General features: G+C 46.5%; 1 protein-coding gene across 3 annotated transcripts in view; it reads right to left on the bottom strand.

The window, feature by feature from the left end:
* CACNA2D3 (calcium voltage-gated channel auxiliary subunit alpha2delta 3) overlaps positions 1 to 17,560 on the bottom strand; it is a 1,591,404-nt gene that overhangs the window by 994,540 nt on the left and 579,304 nt on the right. For all 3 annotated transcript variants that reach the window (XM_073644583.1, XM_073644584.1, XM_073644585.1), the window contains one exon: positions 6,353 to 6,412. In XM_073644583.1, the coding sequence (XP_073500684.1) occupies positions 6,353 to 6,412 (60 nt within the window). The remainder of the gene's footprint in view (positions 1 to 6,352; positions 6,413 to 17,560) is intronic.

Genomic DNA, 17,560 nt, shown 5'->3' with positions numbered 1-17,560 from the left:
ATTAGTAGCCTGGGAAGCTCCGTGGGTATTACCCCCTTCCCAGGCTTCAAACATCTGCCCCAGCCATCTGCTTAACCTCCGCTAGAGACTAAAATTACAGGGAACCCCACGCCAATTTTTTTAATAATAAATCCTTTATTTTAACACTAAATGACAAGTACAGTAATCAACACTGTCACTGTACTTATTATATATGTGACTGACATGTTTCTATCTATCTAATCTATGTGTGATGCTCTATTCTTTCTGTTCTAAATTGTCGTGTACCGGTGTATGCCGCTGCTGAATTGCCGGCTTTTCATGTTTCACTGTGAGCACTGTTCCCATCGATTTGGGCAACCACTGTAATGATACAACCACCATGGCTGTGGCATTACAGTGAGTGGCAGACAATCCCTGCATGATTTGTGCTCTAAATAGCGCCAGACATGCAGGACATGCTTTTGGTGCACGAACAGCTATCGAACATAACCTCGATTAGCCAAATTTTTTGCAAATCGTTCGCATTCGTAGAACGACTCGAACACCGCCCAAAACAGCTCAAATTTGAGATTGGCGAACAGTTCTAGTCGAACACCGCTCATCTCTACACAAGAGGTTCCCACAGCATACACACACCTCCACCTTCCACCTCAGACCACCAGAGGGAGCCCGTTAGGGATAGAAATAGGGAAGGTGGAGCTAGGCAGTCTAGTCTGGAGTCGACGGAGATTCAAGTCTGTTGAGAGAGTTCCTGCAGTAGTTAATCCTGAGAGAGGTCAGCCTGCAGTGGAGCCCAGTCCAGACTCAGTTGTAGCTCAGCATAGTGAGCTTAAGGTGTGCCGACGCCATAAGAGCGGTGAAGCGCGGCAAGCTGCCGCTAGTGTGTATAGCCTATTGAGGGCCCCGAGTAGGCCGAAGGCTAGAGGAGTGAGTAGCATCGGGGGCAGAGGAGCTGTACAAGCTCACCCCTGAAAACGTATACTGGACACCGGGTCCGCGTCTACAGGGCCGTATAACCCCCTGTAGAGACAACCGGAGACCCCTGGAAGACTTCAGGTCCCAGGATCACCTAAGAGCTCATACGTAACAGAGCCAGGAGTCACGGAGGCCCCGCAAGCTGGGAGCGCGTACTCCAAGAGAAGGCCCTACCACAAAGTCAGCTGGTGCAGAACAGAAACCAAGTTAGGCCTAGCTTCAGGCAGGTCAGAAACTTACTACACAAAGGCAAGAAACGGGAGGCCCTACACCCGCTCACTGGGGAGGATCCTGAAATGCACCCTTCACCCTACAGTGCTCCGGAGTGTGCCTGAACTTCCATCAGTAAAAGGTACTGAAGTGACTATCGTCTCTCTCCCTGTTCTTGCTCCGACCCGGCTGGGTCATATCTGTCCTGCATCCTTACATCCCCCCTGCCCTGAGGCCTGGCTCCACCTGTGGGAGCTATACCACGCAAGCTGCCCTAACACCGGCCTCAGAGGGCTGCCGCAGCGCTGGTGATTCTCACCAGACACCACAGGTGGTGTCACAAACTTATATCTATAATTATCCACCCTTTTAAAAGAGAGGCCCAGAGTACGGCCCCGGGAGCCGACTACCGCGACAACCCCTAGGGTCAGGCCACAACAAGGCCCGGGCGCCGAGTCGTCCCCATCCCCTGGGCTACACACATGTAATAGACAACACCTTCAATTTATTTTTTTATGCTATATGCTGGATAAACAAATATTTGAACTTTTACATGTGAAGTGTCAATGCCAGTGGCACCACGTTACGTATATGTCCCGACAATACATGGACAGGTATGAGACACAAATGAGAAGACAACACTTCCATCCTTTAGATGAACAAAGCTTCTAGCTCAGTTTAAGTCCCCTGGATCAGCAAATCTCCTCCGTATCGTATAGCTGCTGTGCTGTTGTTTAACAGTTTGTCCAATCTTTGCGCAAAGATCTTTACAAATTCATCATTGATGGTGGAATTGATCCAGACTGAGCACCATTTTGTTCATCATTATGTTATTTGAAGCCCAGGCAGCTATGAGATTTTTGATGAAGTGCAACAATCTCACTAAAGGTTGCTGAAGGGTCACTGAGATGAAGATTACCAATTGATCAGTGTTAATGGACCATAGGAACAATAAACTACAAGACTCTATGTAAAGGTACTGCTGCACATAGTGATCAAAGGGCAAGGGTTTTGTATTCACTTTGGGGTCTTATATGGGGTCTGTATTCACTTTGCTGGCTTTTCTGTGGTCTGTATTAATTTGGGATCTAATCTGTGGTCTGTATTCATTTGCAATCATATCTGGGGTTTGTATTAGTTTAAGCTCTGATATGGAGGGTCTGCATTTATTTTTGCATCTGATCTGGTGTCAAAATTAATTTTGGGGTCTGGAATGGGATCTATGTTGATATTAGATCAGGACATTATAAAAAAAAAAGTATTAAAGACACTGATTTTGGGAAATAAATTACCCATAATGAAGTAATAACATGAGTCTATTTATTTGTCTAACTGAAAAATACAATCACTCAAAAAATGCTGAGTAAACCAAACAACAAAAATTCAACTTTGTATAAGTTTTAATGGTGAATAACAGCTATACAAATGTATACCATAGGCTGAGTACACAGAGCCTCTAAAGGAGATTAACCCGATCTCCTTCATCAGGAGTGGCAAACCCGTGCTAGCACCCTCTGATGAAGGAGATCAGAGATCAAGTTAATCTCCGAAACGCGTAAGGGTCTAGTGGAGGACTCAGGCTTCTCTGTGGACTTGTGACGTCACACACCGCTGCCATTCTCCTGCACGCGGTTGCATAGCGGCGGGTTTGCCACCAGCTGGGGCCTCCCGCATGCCATCACCGCTAATCGGACTCACTCCTCACTGCACCTCCGGACTGCAGTCCCTACAATCACAGCGGATCCAAACTAATCCTCGGCGCAGTGACTGTTCAGAGTCCTCCTCCTGTCTCAGTTCATAATAATGCTGTTTTATTGGGACTTTGAACTCTAGGAGAACTCTTGGACTGAATAGCTAGCCTATGTATCTGTACTGTGGTATAGCGGTCATCATTGTTTTATGTGTCTTGCCTTCAGTTATATTCAAATTATTAGTGCTTCATGTACACCATACTGGTTGGTTATTTATATAAGTTTTTTTCTGCTATATACACTATATGCACCAATTTATTGATAGTAGCACAACCAGTCTGGTAGTAGACCTTTACAGGCTCTGGGTACTCAGCCTATGGTATACATTTGTACAGCTATTATTCAGCTTTCTAATTTGTTTGTATATAGGGTCTGATAAGAGTTATTGGGACAAGCCCTAAGGGGACCACCGCAATCGATTTTTTGTTTCACTTTTCAATAAATTTTTGTCTAGTTGCGGACCCCGTGGGCTATGCCCTATAGGTATATATTCCCGTAGCATCATAGCGCAGTGGTATATTCATTTATGCTTATATCTAGTTCTTATTTCACCATACCAGAGGTGTCTCCATTTGCTGCTTTGTTGCCTTTTTTGGGTCATGACACACTAGCTAGCGTGGGTGTTTTTTTAGCTCTAATATCTTTTATTTAAGTTTTGTTTTAAATAAAGTTTTGTCTGGTTTCCTCTAATGATTTTGAGGTCTGGTGTGGTGGCTGAATACATTTTTGGATCTGGTCAGGGGTGTGTTTGGTATTGAGGGTGTGTAATAATTCTATGGTCCATTAATTTTGAGGTCTGATCTTGGTTGTCTTTTTTTAAGCCCGATGTTGGGTCTGATTTCATTTTGAGGTCTGTTTTGGTGCCTGGATTAATTTTGGAGTTTGATCAGGGGTCTGATTTAATTTTAGGGTCTTGAGTTTTACGCTTTCTGAGATCCATCCTGTATTCTCTAGAAGTTAAGTTTGCTTTGGTTCTCAGTATCTTCTAGTTGCACCCCTTCTTTCACCTATATCCACATCTCTAGTCACTTTCTTTATGGCGGTATAGTATTTCTGGGCCTGGTGCAGCACTACAGTAATGAGGGCATATGGAGCAGATGTAGGCATAATATTGAAGGTAGGAAAATGTTGTTATTGTTAAAGAGGTCAGAAGGAAAATTGGGGGTTGTGTTGTGATAAAAGGGAGAAAGGGGTGGAGAAGCGATGAGCCAAAGTCAGAGGTATAACCCGAATCTCAAAGTTGCAAAATGTCAGATGTCATGGTCCGAAGACCCCATTGTATAAGAGAGCACTGAGATGGGCAATATTTACTTTTATGTTATTTGATGTTGAATTGAAGTGTAAAAAGATATCTTATTACTTTCCAAATATTTGTAGTATGATAGACAGCTTTATATACTAAAATACAATATGAAATCTATAACTGTGTATTTTCCTGGTCAATGTACCTCTATGTTATATGCCCCCTGCATTGGGCAACATAATCTGTCAAATTCCCTTTAAATTTATCAGTGCACGAATTAATGTCTAAATGACAAAAACAACTAATTTTAATTTGATTAATAAGCTTTTCTTTAAAAAAAAATGAAGCACTGAAAAAAATAATTGAAGATAAAAAAACAGAAATGTCGGCAACTAGCAGATGATAAATATATGTAAATGAATCATTTTTTTAAGTGGTGAGAAACAATTTTAAAACCACATGTGAAATTGTCTGAAGATAAACCCTGACTTATAACAATAGTCCAAGTCTCCTACAAGATCATCAGGAAATAAGTCGCCTTCAGGCAGCGAGAAAAAGGATTTTTAAATTGCTTTAAAACAAAAAGAAGAAAATTATCAGAGCGAATTAACACTAGGCGGTGGAGCAAAATTAAATGTTAATAGCTTGAGGGGGAAACAAAATGCACCTCTCATACAGATCACCAATCCATGGAAGTATAAGGACAACAGACTGAGAAATATTAAGTAAAGGTAATAATACTCCCAAAAAACTAGGGCATATAGAGAAATTAATGGGCCAATTGCAAATAATCAAAAAGCCCTCCTTCCATTGCTGGTTAATATTTTTATACCTCCAATTACATGGGACAAAAAGACTATTTTTGTTTGTCCAATCTCCTTTCCATGATCATTGGGTTAAACCGGTTGTAGATGATTGGAAACATATTGCTGATGTCCTCCAAAAACAGCACCACACCAGTCTTCAGGTTTTGTGTGGTATTGCATCTTAGACCAATTAATTTTAAAGGGAAATTGTCAGTAGGTTTTTGCTATGTAATCTGACAGCAGCAAACATCGGGCAAAAAAGCCTAATACCAGCAATATGTCACTTACTGGGTCTTGATAAAATCCCTGTTTTTTCTGCTGTAGATGTAGCAGTTCTCAGAATGCTGAGCTGTGTATAACCCCGCCCATTCCTCTGATTGGCAGCTTCCTGTGTAAATTGTCAGCAAGTCACCAATCAGTGGTGGAAGGGCACGGTTATGCTGATTAGCTGGACTGCTGTGCATGTGAGACCTATTCTGGCAGTGATAATCTCTTGATGATAAAACACTGATTGTACTGAAACTATAAAACTCATCCTAATAAGTGACAAATCGCTGGAATCAGGGTCTCTTGCTCTATTATGCTGCTCTCAAATTAAATAGCAAAAAACTGCTGATAGATTCCCTTTAATAGAGCTGATCTGCAACATTGAATACAACACATGGGACAGTATGGTGCTGTCAATGTTTTTGAAATATAACGCCTATTTTTTCTAAATCCTAAAAAAAAACTTTAACAGCAAATTATTTTGTCAACAATGAAAGCCTTATGGAAATGTTCACTCTGGGGCATCTTTTCTCTACTCCGAAGGCATGTTGCTGATACATGGGCACCTTCCAAGCACACTTTTCAACTTTTTAGTGCCCAAATTTAGGAAACGTAAGCAACGCCTTATGACGGTCAAGGAACAACCACCAAAATATCTAAAGCACCCACTTTTGGGCAGAGTTTACATAAAACCGCTTCCCTTTTACGCTTTAGATTGCGTGATGACCCCGGCAAAATTAGAATATTTGGTAATTATGTTCTATGCTAGATATGTCCTTGCAACGAGAATGCCGAGGGTCTGTGCACACTAGTTATAAAAGTATAAGTCATAAAAAAATATATATATTGTATATGCATACATATATGCCAACTTTAATGTAAAATTAAATAAAATAAATAATAATAATGAAAAATAAAGAAAAGAGAAAAAAAAAAAAGATTTTATTCCACTTGATCATCTAAGAAGCGGCTGTACGATCTGGAAAACCCCTTTACGGTTAAGAAGTTTTTGACTAATAAAAGGTTAATAGTAAAGATAGAGAAATAATCTGAAAAAAGTCCAACAAACAAAGATCTGAAGCAATGACCCTTTTTCGGTACATGACAACTTAGCTTACCTGTAGATCAGCATCGAATTCATGCTTCAAATGAGCCTCCTCAGCTGCTTCGACCAGCCTCTAAAAATGGAGATAAAGACCAGAGTCAGTGAGGAGTTACGAAAGTTTTCTGACAATGCAATATAAGTCAATTGGGGGAAATCTATCAAAAATGGGTCGGTTGCCCATAGCAAGTAATCCGATTTTATCTCTTATTTCAACGGCTTTATGTGGACTTGGTCTTACAGGAGATGTACACTGACTTTTGTAGAACAAAGGAGACACTGTTTGACATAGAGATCGATAAACAGTGTAATCGTCTTGTAGTTCTCTGTTCATTATTCCACAGGAAAGCATTACTGTGAGTGCAAGCTGCTTGTCATCTCAAGACAACAGATATTAGACATCAGACCTTCCTTGCGAGCAGTACTCATGATAAAGTAATGCAGGGGCCCAGGGGAATAGGGGACGCTACTCTTGACCACTTTCGAAATAGCAAATGAGCAAAAGTAATGTGGAAATAGTAAATGATGGCATAATACAAGGTTGGAGATTGTGCCTGTGCACTAAGACCAAGACCTTCAAGTGCTGCTATAAAGGTACCATCAAGAGCTGAATATACAGAGATACAGTATTCTTCCCTTCCCTAGAAGCAAATGTCTGCAGATACTGCTTCCGAAAGAACATGAACATTTTTTTTGAAGAATATGGAGATACAGTCGAGTCGTATTACAACTATGTAAGCCCTACAAAGAACCAAGAGATTTTGGTCTTCCTTTCTGCAGTGTCACTCTTTATCAAGCACCACAACCCTTCTCTATAGTCTCCTCATTCTATAGATTAGTGGATGTCTAAGTGGTCAGACTTCCAATACCTGTATGTCATCTCCTTCTGGCCTCCATGATGGAACGGTAAATGCCTGGAGGAGCATATTTTGAATAGGAATCTGCATTTTTTCCATGTCATAAAGTGATGGCATATCTTTAAGCTATGCTATCACTTTATGATCATTGCAGGTCCAAATCCCCTAGTGTTCCATCTCCTTCTAGGTTTCCTTGTACAGAGGTGGTTTGGCTGTGCAGTTTAACGTCCATGGTCGGTGCCCCTGCATGGATCCCCTCCTCTCTCCATTCAGGGACCCCGGCATACTCACTGCACCAGCCGCAGAAGCGTCCTCAAGCCCATCCTTTCCTCTCTGTGCACGTTGCACTGTCTTCCGGCGGCGCACATGGTAAAATGCCTCCAGCCAACAGCTGGGAGGCATTTAGTAAATGAGTCCACTTGCCATATGTCTCCCAGCCAATAGCTGAGAGGCATCTTGTATAAAAGTCACCCTCCCCAATAGAGAAGTGCCTAAGCAACCCCCATAGTTTAGTGTTAGTGGTGTTGGTGTGTGCAACCTGTTGCCAGGTCCCTGTCCTTAGTCTGTTATAATTAATCTCTTTCCTGTGTTGTTCCTTTAGTATAGCTTAGTGCATATCTTGTCCTGTAGCCGCTTCAGCGGTACCTGTATCCTACCAGTTCCTGGAGCCGCTTCAGCACTATCCTACTCCCGGTCCATGTCAGTACCAGTATCGGAGACCCGTGTGTTCCCCTGAATATTCCATTTATCCAGACTGCTCAAACCAATTTCCGAAACAGCTCAGTCTGAACGTAGCCTGAGTCCGTGTAAGCAAACCCGATCCCCGGTATCGGCAGCTGCAGTATTGGTGACTGCCTAGGAGTGGTACTTGGCGGCTACACGCAGCCCAGTCTGTCTTCACCATCAGGAGCTCCAGTGAACACCAGATAGCCACTTAGTTATGACCCTTCCTAGGCAGGCCAGGCCTTGTGGCACAGTAGGTCCATGAACCACCTGCAGGCATAATATCCAGTTTTGCAGGGAACAGAGAAGGTAATCTGCAGGTAACTACATGCTGGTAACAAAGATGTGTGGGGCCACTCTGAAGTGCCCTGTAGAGCCAAGTGGCCGAGGACCACTGAACAGGAAACACTTAAATGTAGATACAGAACTAAACAAGAGCTGTGTCCTTCATTGTCAAGATCAGTTGGATTCCCAGATATCAGATCCCCAAAGAATTTGGAGAAAACACTTGATATATTAGTAGTGTTGAGTAGTGTTGAGCCACCCCCGTAGTGTTCGAGTTCGGTTCGGTTCGTCGAACACCCGTGTGTTCGCCGAACTGTTCGTCGAACTGTTCGTCGAACACCTTCGAACACCGTTAAAACCAATGGCATGCAAACAAAAACACATAGAAACACATAGAAAACACCTTCAAAGGTGTCCAAAAGCTGACAAACTGCTCAGAAGACACAACTAACACATGGAAAAGTGACAAGTACATATAGTCATGCGAAAATAAAAGAGGTGGAGGAGTAAAAGGAGGGGGAGACACAGATATAGGCATGTCATGCCCTTCTAAAATCCAAAAAGTGAGAAGCCGACACGGCCAGTCCGCTCCTGCCCGTGCCACCTCCGTGTCGCCGGGTTTGTGCCAGAGCCGCGGTGAACCCTGATGGCCAGCCCCCCTCTCCCAATACTGGTGCCTGTCCGCTGGTGGGTCGAGCGAGCCCCCCTGTGGTGGAGGCAGCTCTAAGCTTTTTAATTTAAATTGTCTCTCTAATTTGAATGAATACACTTTAAATCCATTTACAAGGATCTATTGGAGGGCAAGTCTCATGCCAAAAGCCGCGTAATTCCAGCTCCAGTAGCGTCCACTAAAGCTGCTGCAGTTAAAAAGCTTTTATAAGGATCGAGCTCGGCTGTCCACCGCAAGGTATCCTACTGCCAGTCCCAGCCCCTATGCCTTGGGGTGCCTCCTGATGCTCTTCACTAAGTATCCCATGGTCCCGAAGCATTTCCTTTGAAAAAATTAAGTGTCTAAACTACAGGTGGTGTAGCTTGCTTAACAGCCGGGATAATCCGCTGACTAGCAGACACTGCTACTAGGCACAAAGTATTTCCTGGGCTAGATGCAGTTAAAAATTTGTAATTAGATACTCTCGTTGGATGCTGAGAAAGCATTCCATAGAGTCTCCTGGCACGCCATATATGATTCTCTTAAAAAGCTTGGGGTAGGGGTCTAGGGGACCCTTTTATAGCCAAAATCACGGCCCTGTATCGCAATACGTCACCTAGGCTGAAGATAAATGGAACTGTAGCACCCTGAGGGCTCGGTTGCTACAGACGTATTGCACCTCACCCAGAGGTGTGATATCTCACTCTCAGGTAAGGATGGAGTGTGGATCAGGACCCGACACCTGCATGCATTACACCACATTGCCGTGGGGCAGGGCGACCAATATGCCCCTGAGATGGGCACGACAGTCCCTGTCCCTGGCTGGAGTGGGGGGAGGGAACACTGAGGAAGGGGAACCCTGTAGTGCAGGAGCAGGGAGGAAGCAGTTCCTGGGTGCATTGAGAAGGGAGTATAAAAGGTGGGCACCATCTTAGTTCAGTGCAGAGAAGTCTGAGCAGAAGTGGCAGGGAGCAGGGGCTCTGCATGAGCTCTGCTCCGGAGGCGGGCCTAGTAACAGAGGCCCAGGCCTGGAAGAGGGAGAAGGAAGGAAGAGGAGCGGAGAAGGCTCCAGGAACGAGGAATGAAGGGATCCCAGGGGTGCAGACGGGCGAGTCGCCACCGCACGCCCGAATCCACCTGCGTGGAGGGGTCAGGCCAAAGGGGGAGACCGGTCCCCGAACTAGTGGAGGCAGGAAACGACCCTCAGCTAGAAACCGGAGGCTCTGACATTTTATGTGGCGCAGCCCCTCGCTACACCCGCTAGGAAGGCACCACATAGGGTCAGGGAAACTGGCGCCAAGTTTACCAAGAGGAGGCCCGAGGCAGCCGGACAGAAGTGTTGGTAAGAAAGGCCAGACAAAGGACACACAAAGGGGGTCCTGTGAAGTGCTCCAAAGTTATCTGGGAGTTGTCTGAGCCCCTCACCTGGTGAGCACAGTACGACGTGGGCAGCCGTTACCTGCAGACGTGGTCTGGATAATAAGAACTGTGAGTAAAGACCCTGGACTGCATCACTGACTCCGTGTCGTTACTGCTGCTGCCCTGCACCATCAACCCCATCCTCCGCATACACTGCCCTGAGGCTATACTCCTCCCGTGGGGAGTTATACTACGCTCTGCTGCACCGACAACACCAGCCTCAGCGGTCTGCCCTGTAGCGGCGGTTCACTCTGACCGCAATCCACGGGTGGCGTAGTCGGACATTTAAACATCAAAACCACATAAATAGTTCCGCCACTGGTTTGACCGCCCTGAGCCACGGAACCGGGTCGCCGCCACGAAGACTACAACCACCAGCATCCACCAAAAAGGGTCCGGCTCCGGGTGTCCCAAGGCCCAGGGGGTGCATCAGAACATTTTCATCACCTTTCACAATCACCAATGGGACAAGGCAGGGATGTCCTCTGTCCCCTCTGTTATACATCCTAGTGACGGAGCACCTGCTCTCATCAATTCGCCATAACCCCAATATTAGGTGGATTGAGGTGGGAGGCACCGAGTACAAGTGCTCTCTATTTGCTGATGATGTCCTAGTATATATCACTCAATCACATATATCCATCCATGCTGTTATGGCTGAAATAGATCACTTTGTTACATGGTAAAATTTTAAAATCAATGCAGCGAAGTCTGAGGCCCTCGATGTCTCCCTCCCCAAATCCATATAGGATTCCATCCAGTCCAACTTTCCCTTTGCCTGGCCCTCACAGGGTATCAAATACTTAGGAATTCCTATTCATAGAGACCTCTCCCATCTATGTTATCTTAATTTTGGGCCCTTTATTGAACAATTCCATACAGACCACGGTTGGCAAGTTAGAACTGTAAGATTCACTACGTGAACCGCTGGTGTTTTGTGGAAAAGCACATGTACACCGCGTTCCAAATTATTATGCAAAAAGTGTTTAGGAGTGATAAGGGAAGAATTTGTTTGTTTGTCAGTTAAACTCATTGATGGTGATGTGTGTCAGGGCTCTTTATATCACTGTAAGCAATTGCAGACACCTGTGCTAATTAGTTTGGCAGGTGTGTCCAATGAAAGGCAAGACTACTTAAGAAGGCTCTCTCACATTATTAAGCAGCCTACATTTTCTGCCAAAATGGGAAAGAAAAAGGATGTGTCGGCTGCTGAGAAGCAACAAATTGTGGAGTGTTTAGGTCAAGGCATGACTACAATCAACATTGTGCGATGATCAGGATGAAGTGTCTTGGCAATCAAGAAGTATGTAGCTGATTCACAGTACACACGTGTGCGTGCTGATAAGGGCAAATTGAGGACTCTTTCCTACAGGCAATTACGTCAGGTTGAAAGAGCAGCGGCAAAAAAGCCTTGTCATAGCAGCAGACAAGTTTTTGAAGCTGCTTGTGCCTCCAACGTCCCCCGAACAACAAGATGCAGGGTCCTTCAGAGGTTTGCAGCTGTGCATACGCCATCCTGTCGACCTCCTCTATCCACTTCACACAAGCAGAAACGGCTCCAGTGGGCCAAACATTACATGAAGACTGATTTCAAAACTGTTTTGTTCACGGATGAGTGCCGTGCAGCGCTCGATGGTCCAGATGGATGGAGTGGAGGATGGCTGGTTGATGGACACCCCACGCAAACACGGATACAGCGCCAACAAGGAGGAGGTGGAGTAATGTTTTGGGCTGGAATCATGGGGAGAGAGATTGTCGGCCCCTTTTGGATCCCTGAAGGCGCTAAAGATGAACTCCATAATGTATGTGGATTTTCTCAAACAGCACTTCCTGCCATGGTTCAAGAAGAAGAACCGTGTATTTCACAGCAAGATCATTTTTCTGCATGATAATGCACCATCTCATGCTGCACATAAAACATCTGCATCTCTGGCTGATATGGGCATAAAAGGGGACAAACTTATGGTGTGACCCCCATGCTCCCCTGACCTCTACCCCATTCAGAACCTTTGGAGCATCATTAAAAGGAGTGTCTATGATGGCGGGAGGCAGTTCACATCTAAGCAACAGCTCTGGGAGGGTATTCTGTCCTCATGCAAAACAATTGAAGCAGAAACCATCCAAAACCTGACAAATTCAATGGACGAGAGAGTTCAGAAGCTCCTTTCGAACAAGGGGTCCTATGTGAAAATGTAACATCACCTAGAATAAAGTTTTGAGTTGAAAACTGTTTGATTTCAGTTTCTAACAACCTGCTAATGCTTATAATTTCAAAAATGACCATTTTTTTGGTCTTTATTAAAATGAAAAGGTTGATCGAAAAGTTTGGGGGATCTAAGAGTGTGGCAACCCAGTAGTCATGATTACTTTGAATTCTGACAATATGAGGGTCATGCTGCAGGTAGTGCAGCAAGAAGGCACTTATGTGTCTTGCGCATCTCGGAGCCCCAAAATTATTTTCCGGGCTAGATGCAGCTAAAAATTATTTTTAATTTTAAATCTGGTGGAGCTTATTATAGATGGCCTAATAGGATCAGTGCTGCACACTGCTACAAAGCCCAAATTATTTTCCAGTCAAGATACAGATAAACATGATTAGTAATTTGAAAGCTTAAAACGTTTGGTAGGGTGATTTTAACCAATCATCAAGCTTTTACTCTCCCCAGGATGACACAGGGGTAGAAAAGTCGTTTCGGATCCATGATTTGTTCATCTTTATGAACGTGAGTCTGTCTACATTATCAGTGGAGAGCCGCGTGCGCTTATCTGTCAGCACACCACCAGCAGCGCTGAACACACGTTCAGACAGAACGCTGGCTGCGGGGCATGACAAGATCTCCAAGGCGTAAGTGGCTAGCTCCGGCCATTTATCCAGATTGGAAGCCCAAAAAGAGCAAGGGTCCAGTGACACAGTCGTGGCTTCAATGTTTACTTGGAGATAATCCTGTACCATCGTCTCTAGGCGTTGACTATGTGTCAGACTTCTTGTCTCCTGTGGCCTTGCAAAGGATGGGCTAAAAAAGTAGTGAAATGATTCCGCCAAATTGATGTTACCAGCAGATACTGTGGTTCTGTTACGGTTTGAGTGCTGAACACTTGACGGTCCCACGGTTGGCAAGTTGGAACTGTGAGATTCACTACGTGCACCACTGGTATTTTGTGGAAAAGCACATGTAAGATTCTGCAACAGTCTCTGCTGATACTCCTGCATGCGTGCATCCCTTTCTATGGCAGGAATAATTTCTGCAAATTTACTTTTGTACCGGGGATCTAACAGTGTGGCAACCCAGTAGTCAGGATTATTTCTAATTCTCACAATTCGAGGGTCATGTTGCAGGTAGTGCAGCAAGAAGGCACTCATGTGTGTTGCGCATCCAGGAGCACCAAGTCCCTGTTGTGTTGGTGGCGAGGTAACAATCATGCTTCCTTCCTCTGTCCTCTCCCCCCAACGTCGCACAACAGAAATGTGATCAAGGTCTCCCTCATCTGCTGAGTCTTCCATCAGTTCGTCCTCCACTTCTTCCTGGGCTCCTGCACCTTCCTCACTAGTTTGGCTGCTACCATGCGCCCTGGTAAAACCATCTCCCCCACCCTCACATGCCTGCCGCCTTGGTGCTGCCGACCTTCTGGACCTTGCAGATGTTAGCCCTTCCGCATACAACTCCTCCTCCTCTACTTCCTCCACCTCCTCTTGTGCCACCACCTGACTCCGAATTCTGTTTAACATGTGCTCCAGCATGTAAATCACCGGAATAGTCATGCTGATAATGGCATCGTCAGCACTAAACATCTTCGTCGCCATTTCAAAACTGTGCAGAAGGGTGCATAGGTCCCTGATCTGAGACCACTCCTCCAGCGTGATTTGCCCCACCTCTGAATCTCGTTGGCCCAGGCTATACGTCAGAACGTATTGCACCAGGGCTTGTCGGTGCTGCCACAGTCGCTTCAACATGTGCAGAGTTGAATTCCACCGGGTAGGCACATCGCATTTTAGCCGGTGAAGTGGCAGGCCCAACGACTTCTGTAGAGATGTAAGTCGCTGAGCTGCGGGATGCGAACGGCGGAAGTGAGCACACAGCGACCGTGCCCTCTGCAGAAGGCCATCTAGTCTGGGATAGTGGGCTAAAAATTGCTGGACAACCAGGTTCAACACGTGAGCCATACAAGGCACGTGTGTGACATTGCCCCGGCGAAGGGCCGCACCCAGGTTTGCAGCATTGTCGCACACGGCCTTCCCTGGTTTCAGGTCCAGTGGAGACAACCATTCATGAAATTGGTTCTCCAGAGCTGACCACAACTCCTCAGCTGTGTGACTCACATTTCCCAGACATTTCAATGTAAAAACCACCTGATGACGTTGAGCCCTACTGCCAGCATAGTAAGGAGGTGTGCAGGATCCCTTCTGCGCAGTTAGAAAGCTTGTGGCATGACCAGACAGGCTTTGGGTGCAGGTGGAAGACCGAGAGGAGGTTGAGGAGGCAGAAGCAGTGGAGGAACTTTGACATAAAGAGGATTGACGCACAACTCGTGGGGACGGCAAGACTTGGACAGCAGCCCCTTGTCCTGCTGTCACCATAGTTACCCAGTGCCCAGTCAGCGACATGTAACGCCCCTGTCCATGCCTACTCGTCCAAGTGTCTGTGGTGAAATGCACCCTGTCACACACAGAGTTTCTCAAAGAAGCGGTGATGTTGTGTGCGACATGCTGGTGAAGCGCAGGCACACCTTTCTTTGAGAAGTAGTGCCGACTGGGCATCTGGTACTGGGGCACTGCGACGGACATAAGGTCTCGAAAATCCTCTGTGTCCACCAGGCGGAAAGGCAGCATTTCTGTAGCCAAGAGCTTGCAGATGGTGAAATTCAACCTCTTAGCTTTCTCATGGCTAGGAGGAAATGGTCTTTTACTTGTCCACATCTGAGGGACCGAGGGCTGGCTATTGTGCTTAGACGGGGTTGATAAGGGTGTCCCCGGCAAACTGCCGGTCTGTGAGGAAGATGCAGGTGGACATGTTAGGTTGCCTTCATCCAAAGGTGGTGCTATCGATGTCGGACAGCGCTCAACACCAGCTGGTGTTACCACCTCCAAAGAAAATGATGACCTGCCAATCACGCTGGCTGTTGCGGGTAAAGAGGTGGCAGGTCTGCGCCCCAAAACAGGTGTGACTGCTGTCCCCCCAGTCACAGAGGATGAAGAGGCCGCGGATGCACAAGATATGGCAGACGGTGGTTGGCCCGGCCGGCTAGGCCGCATTGTAGCACACTGAGCTTCCCACTGCAACTTATGCTTCATGTCCATGTGCCGGTTCATGCATGAAGTACTCAAACTATGTATTTTTTGGCCTCTACTTAGCTTTTGCTGACAAATGTTACAGATAACTAGTGTTGAGCCACCCCCGTAGTGTTCGAGTTCGGTTCGGTTCGTCGAACACCCGTGTGTTCGCCGAACTGTTCGTCGAACTGTTCGTCGAACACCTTCGAACACCGTTAAAACCAATGGCAGGCAAACAAAAACACATAGAAACACATAGAAAACACCTTCAAAGGTGTCCAAAAGCTGACAAACTGCTCAGAAGACATAACTAACACATGGAAAAGTGACAAGTACATATAGTCATGCGAAAATAAAAGAGGTGGAGGAGTAAAAGGAGGGGGAGACACAGATATAGGCATGTCATGCCCTTCTAAAATCCAAAAAGTGAGAAGCCGACACGGCCAGTCCGCTCCTGCCCGTGCCACCTCCGTGTCGCCGGGTTTGTGCCAGAGCCGCGGTGAACCCTGACGGCCAGCCCCCCTCTCCCAATACTGGTGCCTGTCCGCTGGTGGGTCGAGCGAGCCCCCCTGTGGTGGAGGCAGCTCTAAGCTTTTTAATTTAAATTGTCTCTCTAATTTGAATGAATACACTTTAAATCCATTTACAAGGATCTATTGGAGGGCAAGTCTCATGCCAGCAGCCGCGGTAATTCCAGCTCCATTAGCGTCCACTAAAGCTGCTGCAGTTAAAAAGCTTTTATAAGGATCGAGCTCGGCTGTCCACCGCAAGGCATCCTACTGCCAGTCCCAGCCCCTATGCCTTGGGGTGCCTCCTGATGCTCTTCACTAAGTATCCCATGGTCCCGAAGCATTTCCTTTGAAAAAATTAAGTGTCTAAACTACAGGTGGTGCAGCTTGCTTAACAGCCGGGATAATCCGCTCACTAGCAGACACTGCTACTAGGCACAAAGTATTTCCTGGGCTAGATGCAGTTAAAAATTTGTAATTAGATACTCTCGTTGGATGCTGAGAAAGCATTCCATAGAGTCTCCTGGCACGCCATATATGATTCTCTTAAAAAGCTTGGGGTAGGGGTCTAGGGGACCCTTTTATAGCCAAAATCACGGCCCTGTATCGCAATACGTCACCTAGGCTGAAGATAAATGGAACTGTAGCACCCTGAGGGCTCGGTTGCTACAGACGTATTGCACCTCACCCAGAGGTGTGATATCTCACTCTCAGGTAAGGATGGAGTGTGGATCAGGACCCGACACCTGCATGCATTACACCACATTGCCGTGGGGCAGGGCGACCAATATGCCCCTGAGATGGGCACGACAGTCCCTGTCCCTGGCTGGAGTGGGGGGAGGGAACACTGAGGAAGGGGAACCCTGTAGTGCAGGAGCAGGGAGGAAGCAGTTCCTGGGTGCATTGAGAAGGGAGTATAAAAGGTGGGCACCATCTTAGTTCAGTGCAGAGAAGTCTGAGCAGAAGTGGCAGGGAGCAGGGGCTCTGCATGAGCTCTGCTCCGGAGGCGGGCCTAGTAACAGAGGCCCAGGCCTGGAAGAGGGAGAAGGAAGGAAGAGGAGCGGAGAAGGCTCCAGGAACAAGGAATGAAGGGATCCCAGGGGTGCGGACGGGCGAGTCGCCACCGCACGCCCGAATCCACCTGCGTGGAGGGGTCAGGCCAAAGGGGGAGACCGGTCCCCGAACTAGTGGAGGCAGGAAACGACCCTCAGCTAGAAACCGGAGGCTCTGACATTTTATGTGGCGCAGCCCCTCGCTACACCCGCTAGGAAGGCACCACATAGGGTCAGGGAAACTGGCGCCAAGTTTACCAAGAGGAGGCCCGAGGCAGCCGGACAGAAGTGTTGGTAAGAAAGGCCAGACAAAGGACACACAAAGGGGGTCCTGTGAAGTGCTCCAAAGTTATCTGGGAGTTGTCTGAGCCCCTCACCTGGTGAGCACAGTACGACGTGGGCAGCCGTTACCTGCAGACGTGGTCTGGATAATAAGAACTGTGAGTAAAGGCCCTGAACTG

The sequence above is a fragment of the Phyllobates terribilis genome, unplaced genomic scaffold, assembly GCF_046119375.1.
Source record: "Phyllobates terribilis strain yellow unplaced genomic scaffold, ASM4611937v1 Scaffold_8__6_contigs__length_399053987, whole genome shotgun sequence".
NCBI classification, from domain to species: Eukaryota; Metazoa; Chordata; class Amphibia; order Anura; family Dendrobatidae; genus Phyllobates; species Phyllobates terribilis.
Note: the sequence above shows the minus strand (reverse complement) of the source record. Positions and strands in the feature narration are given on the sequence as shown.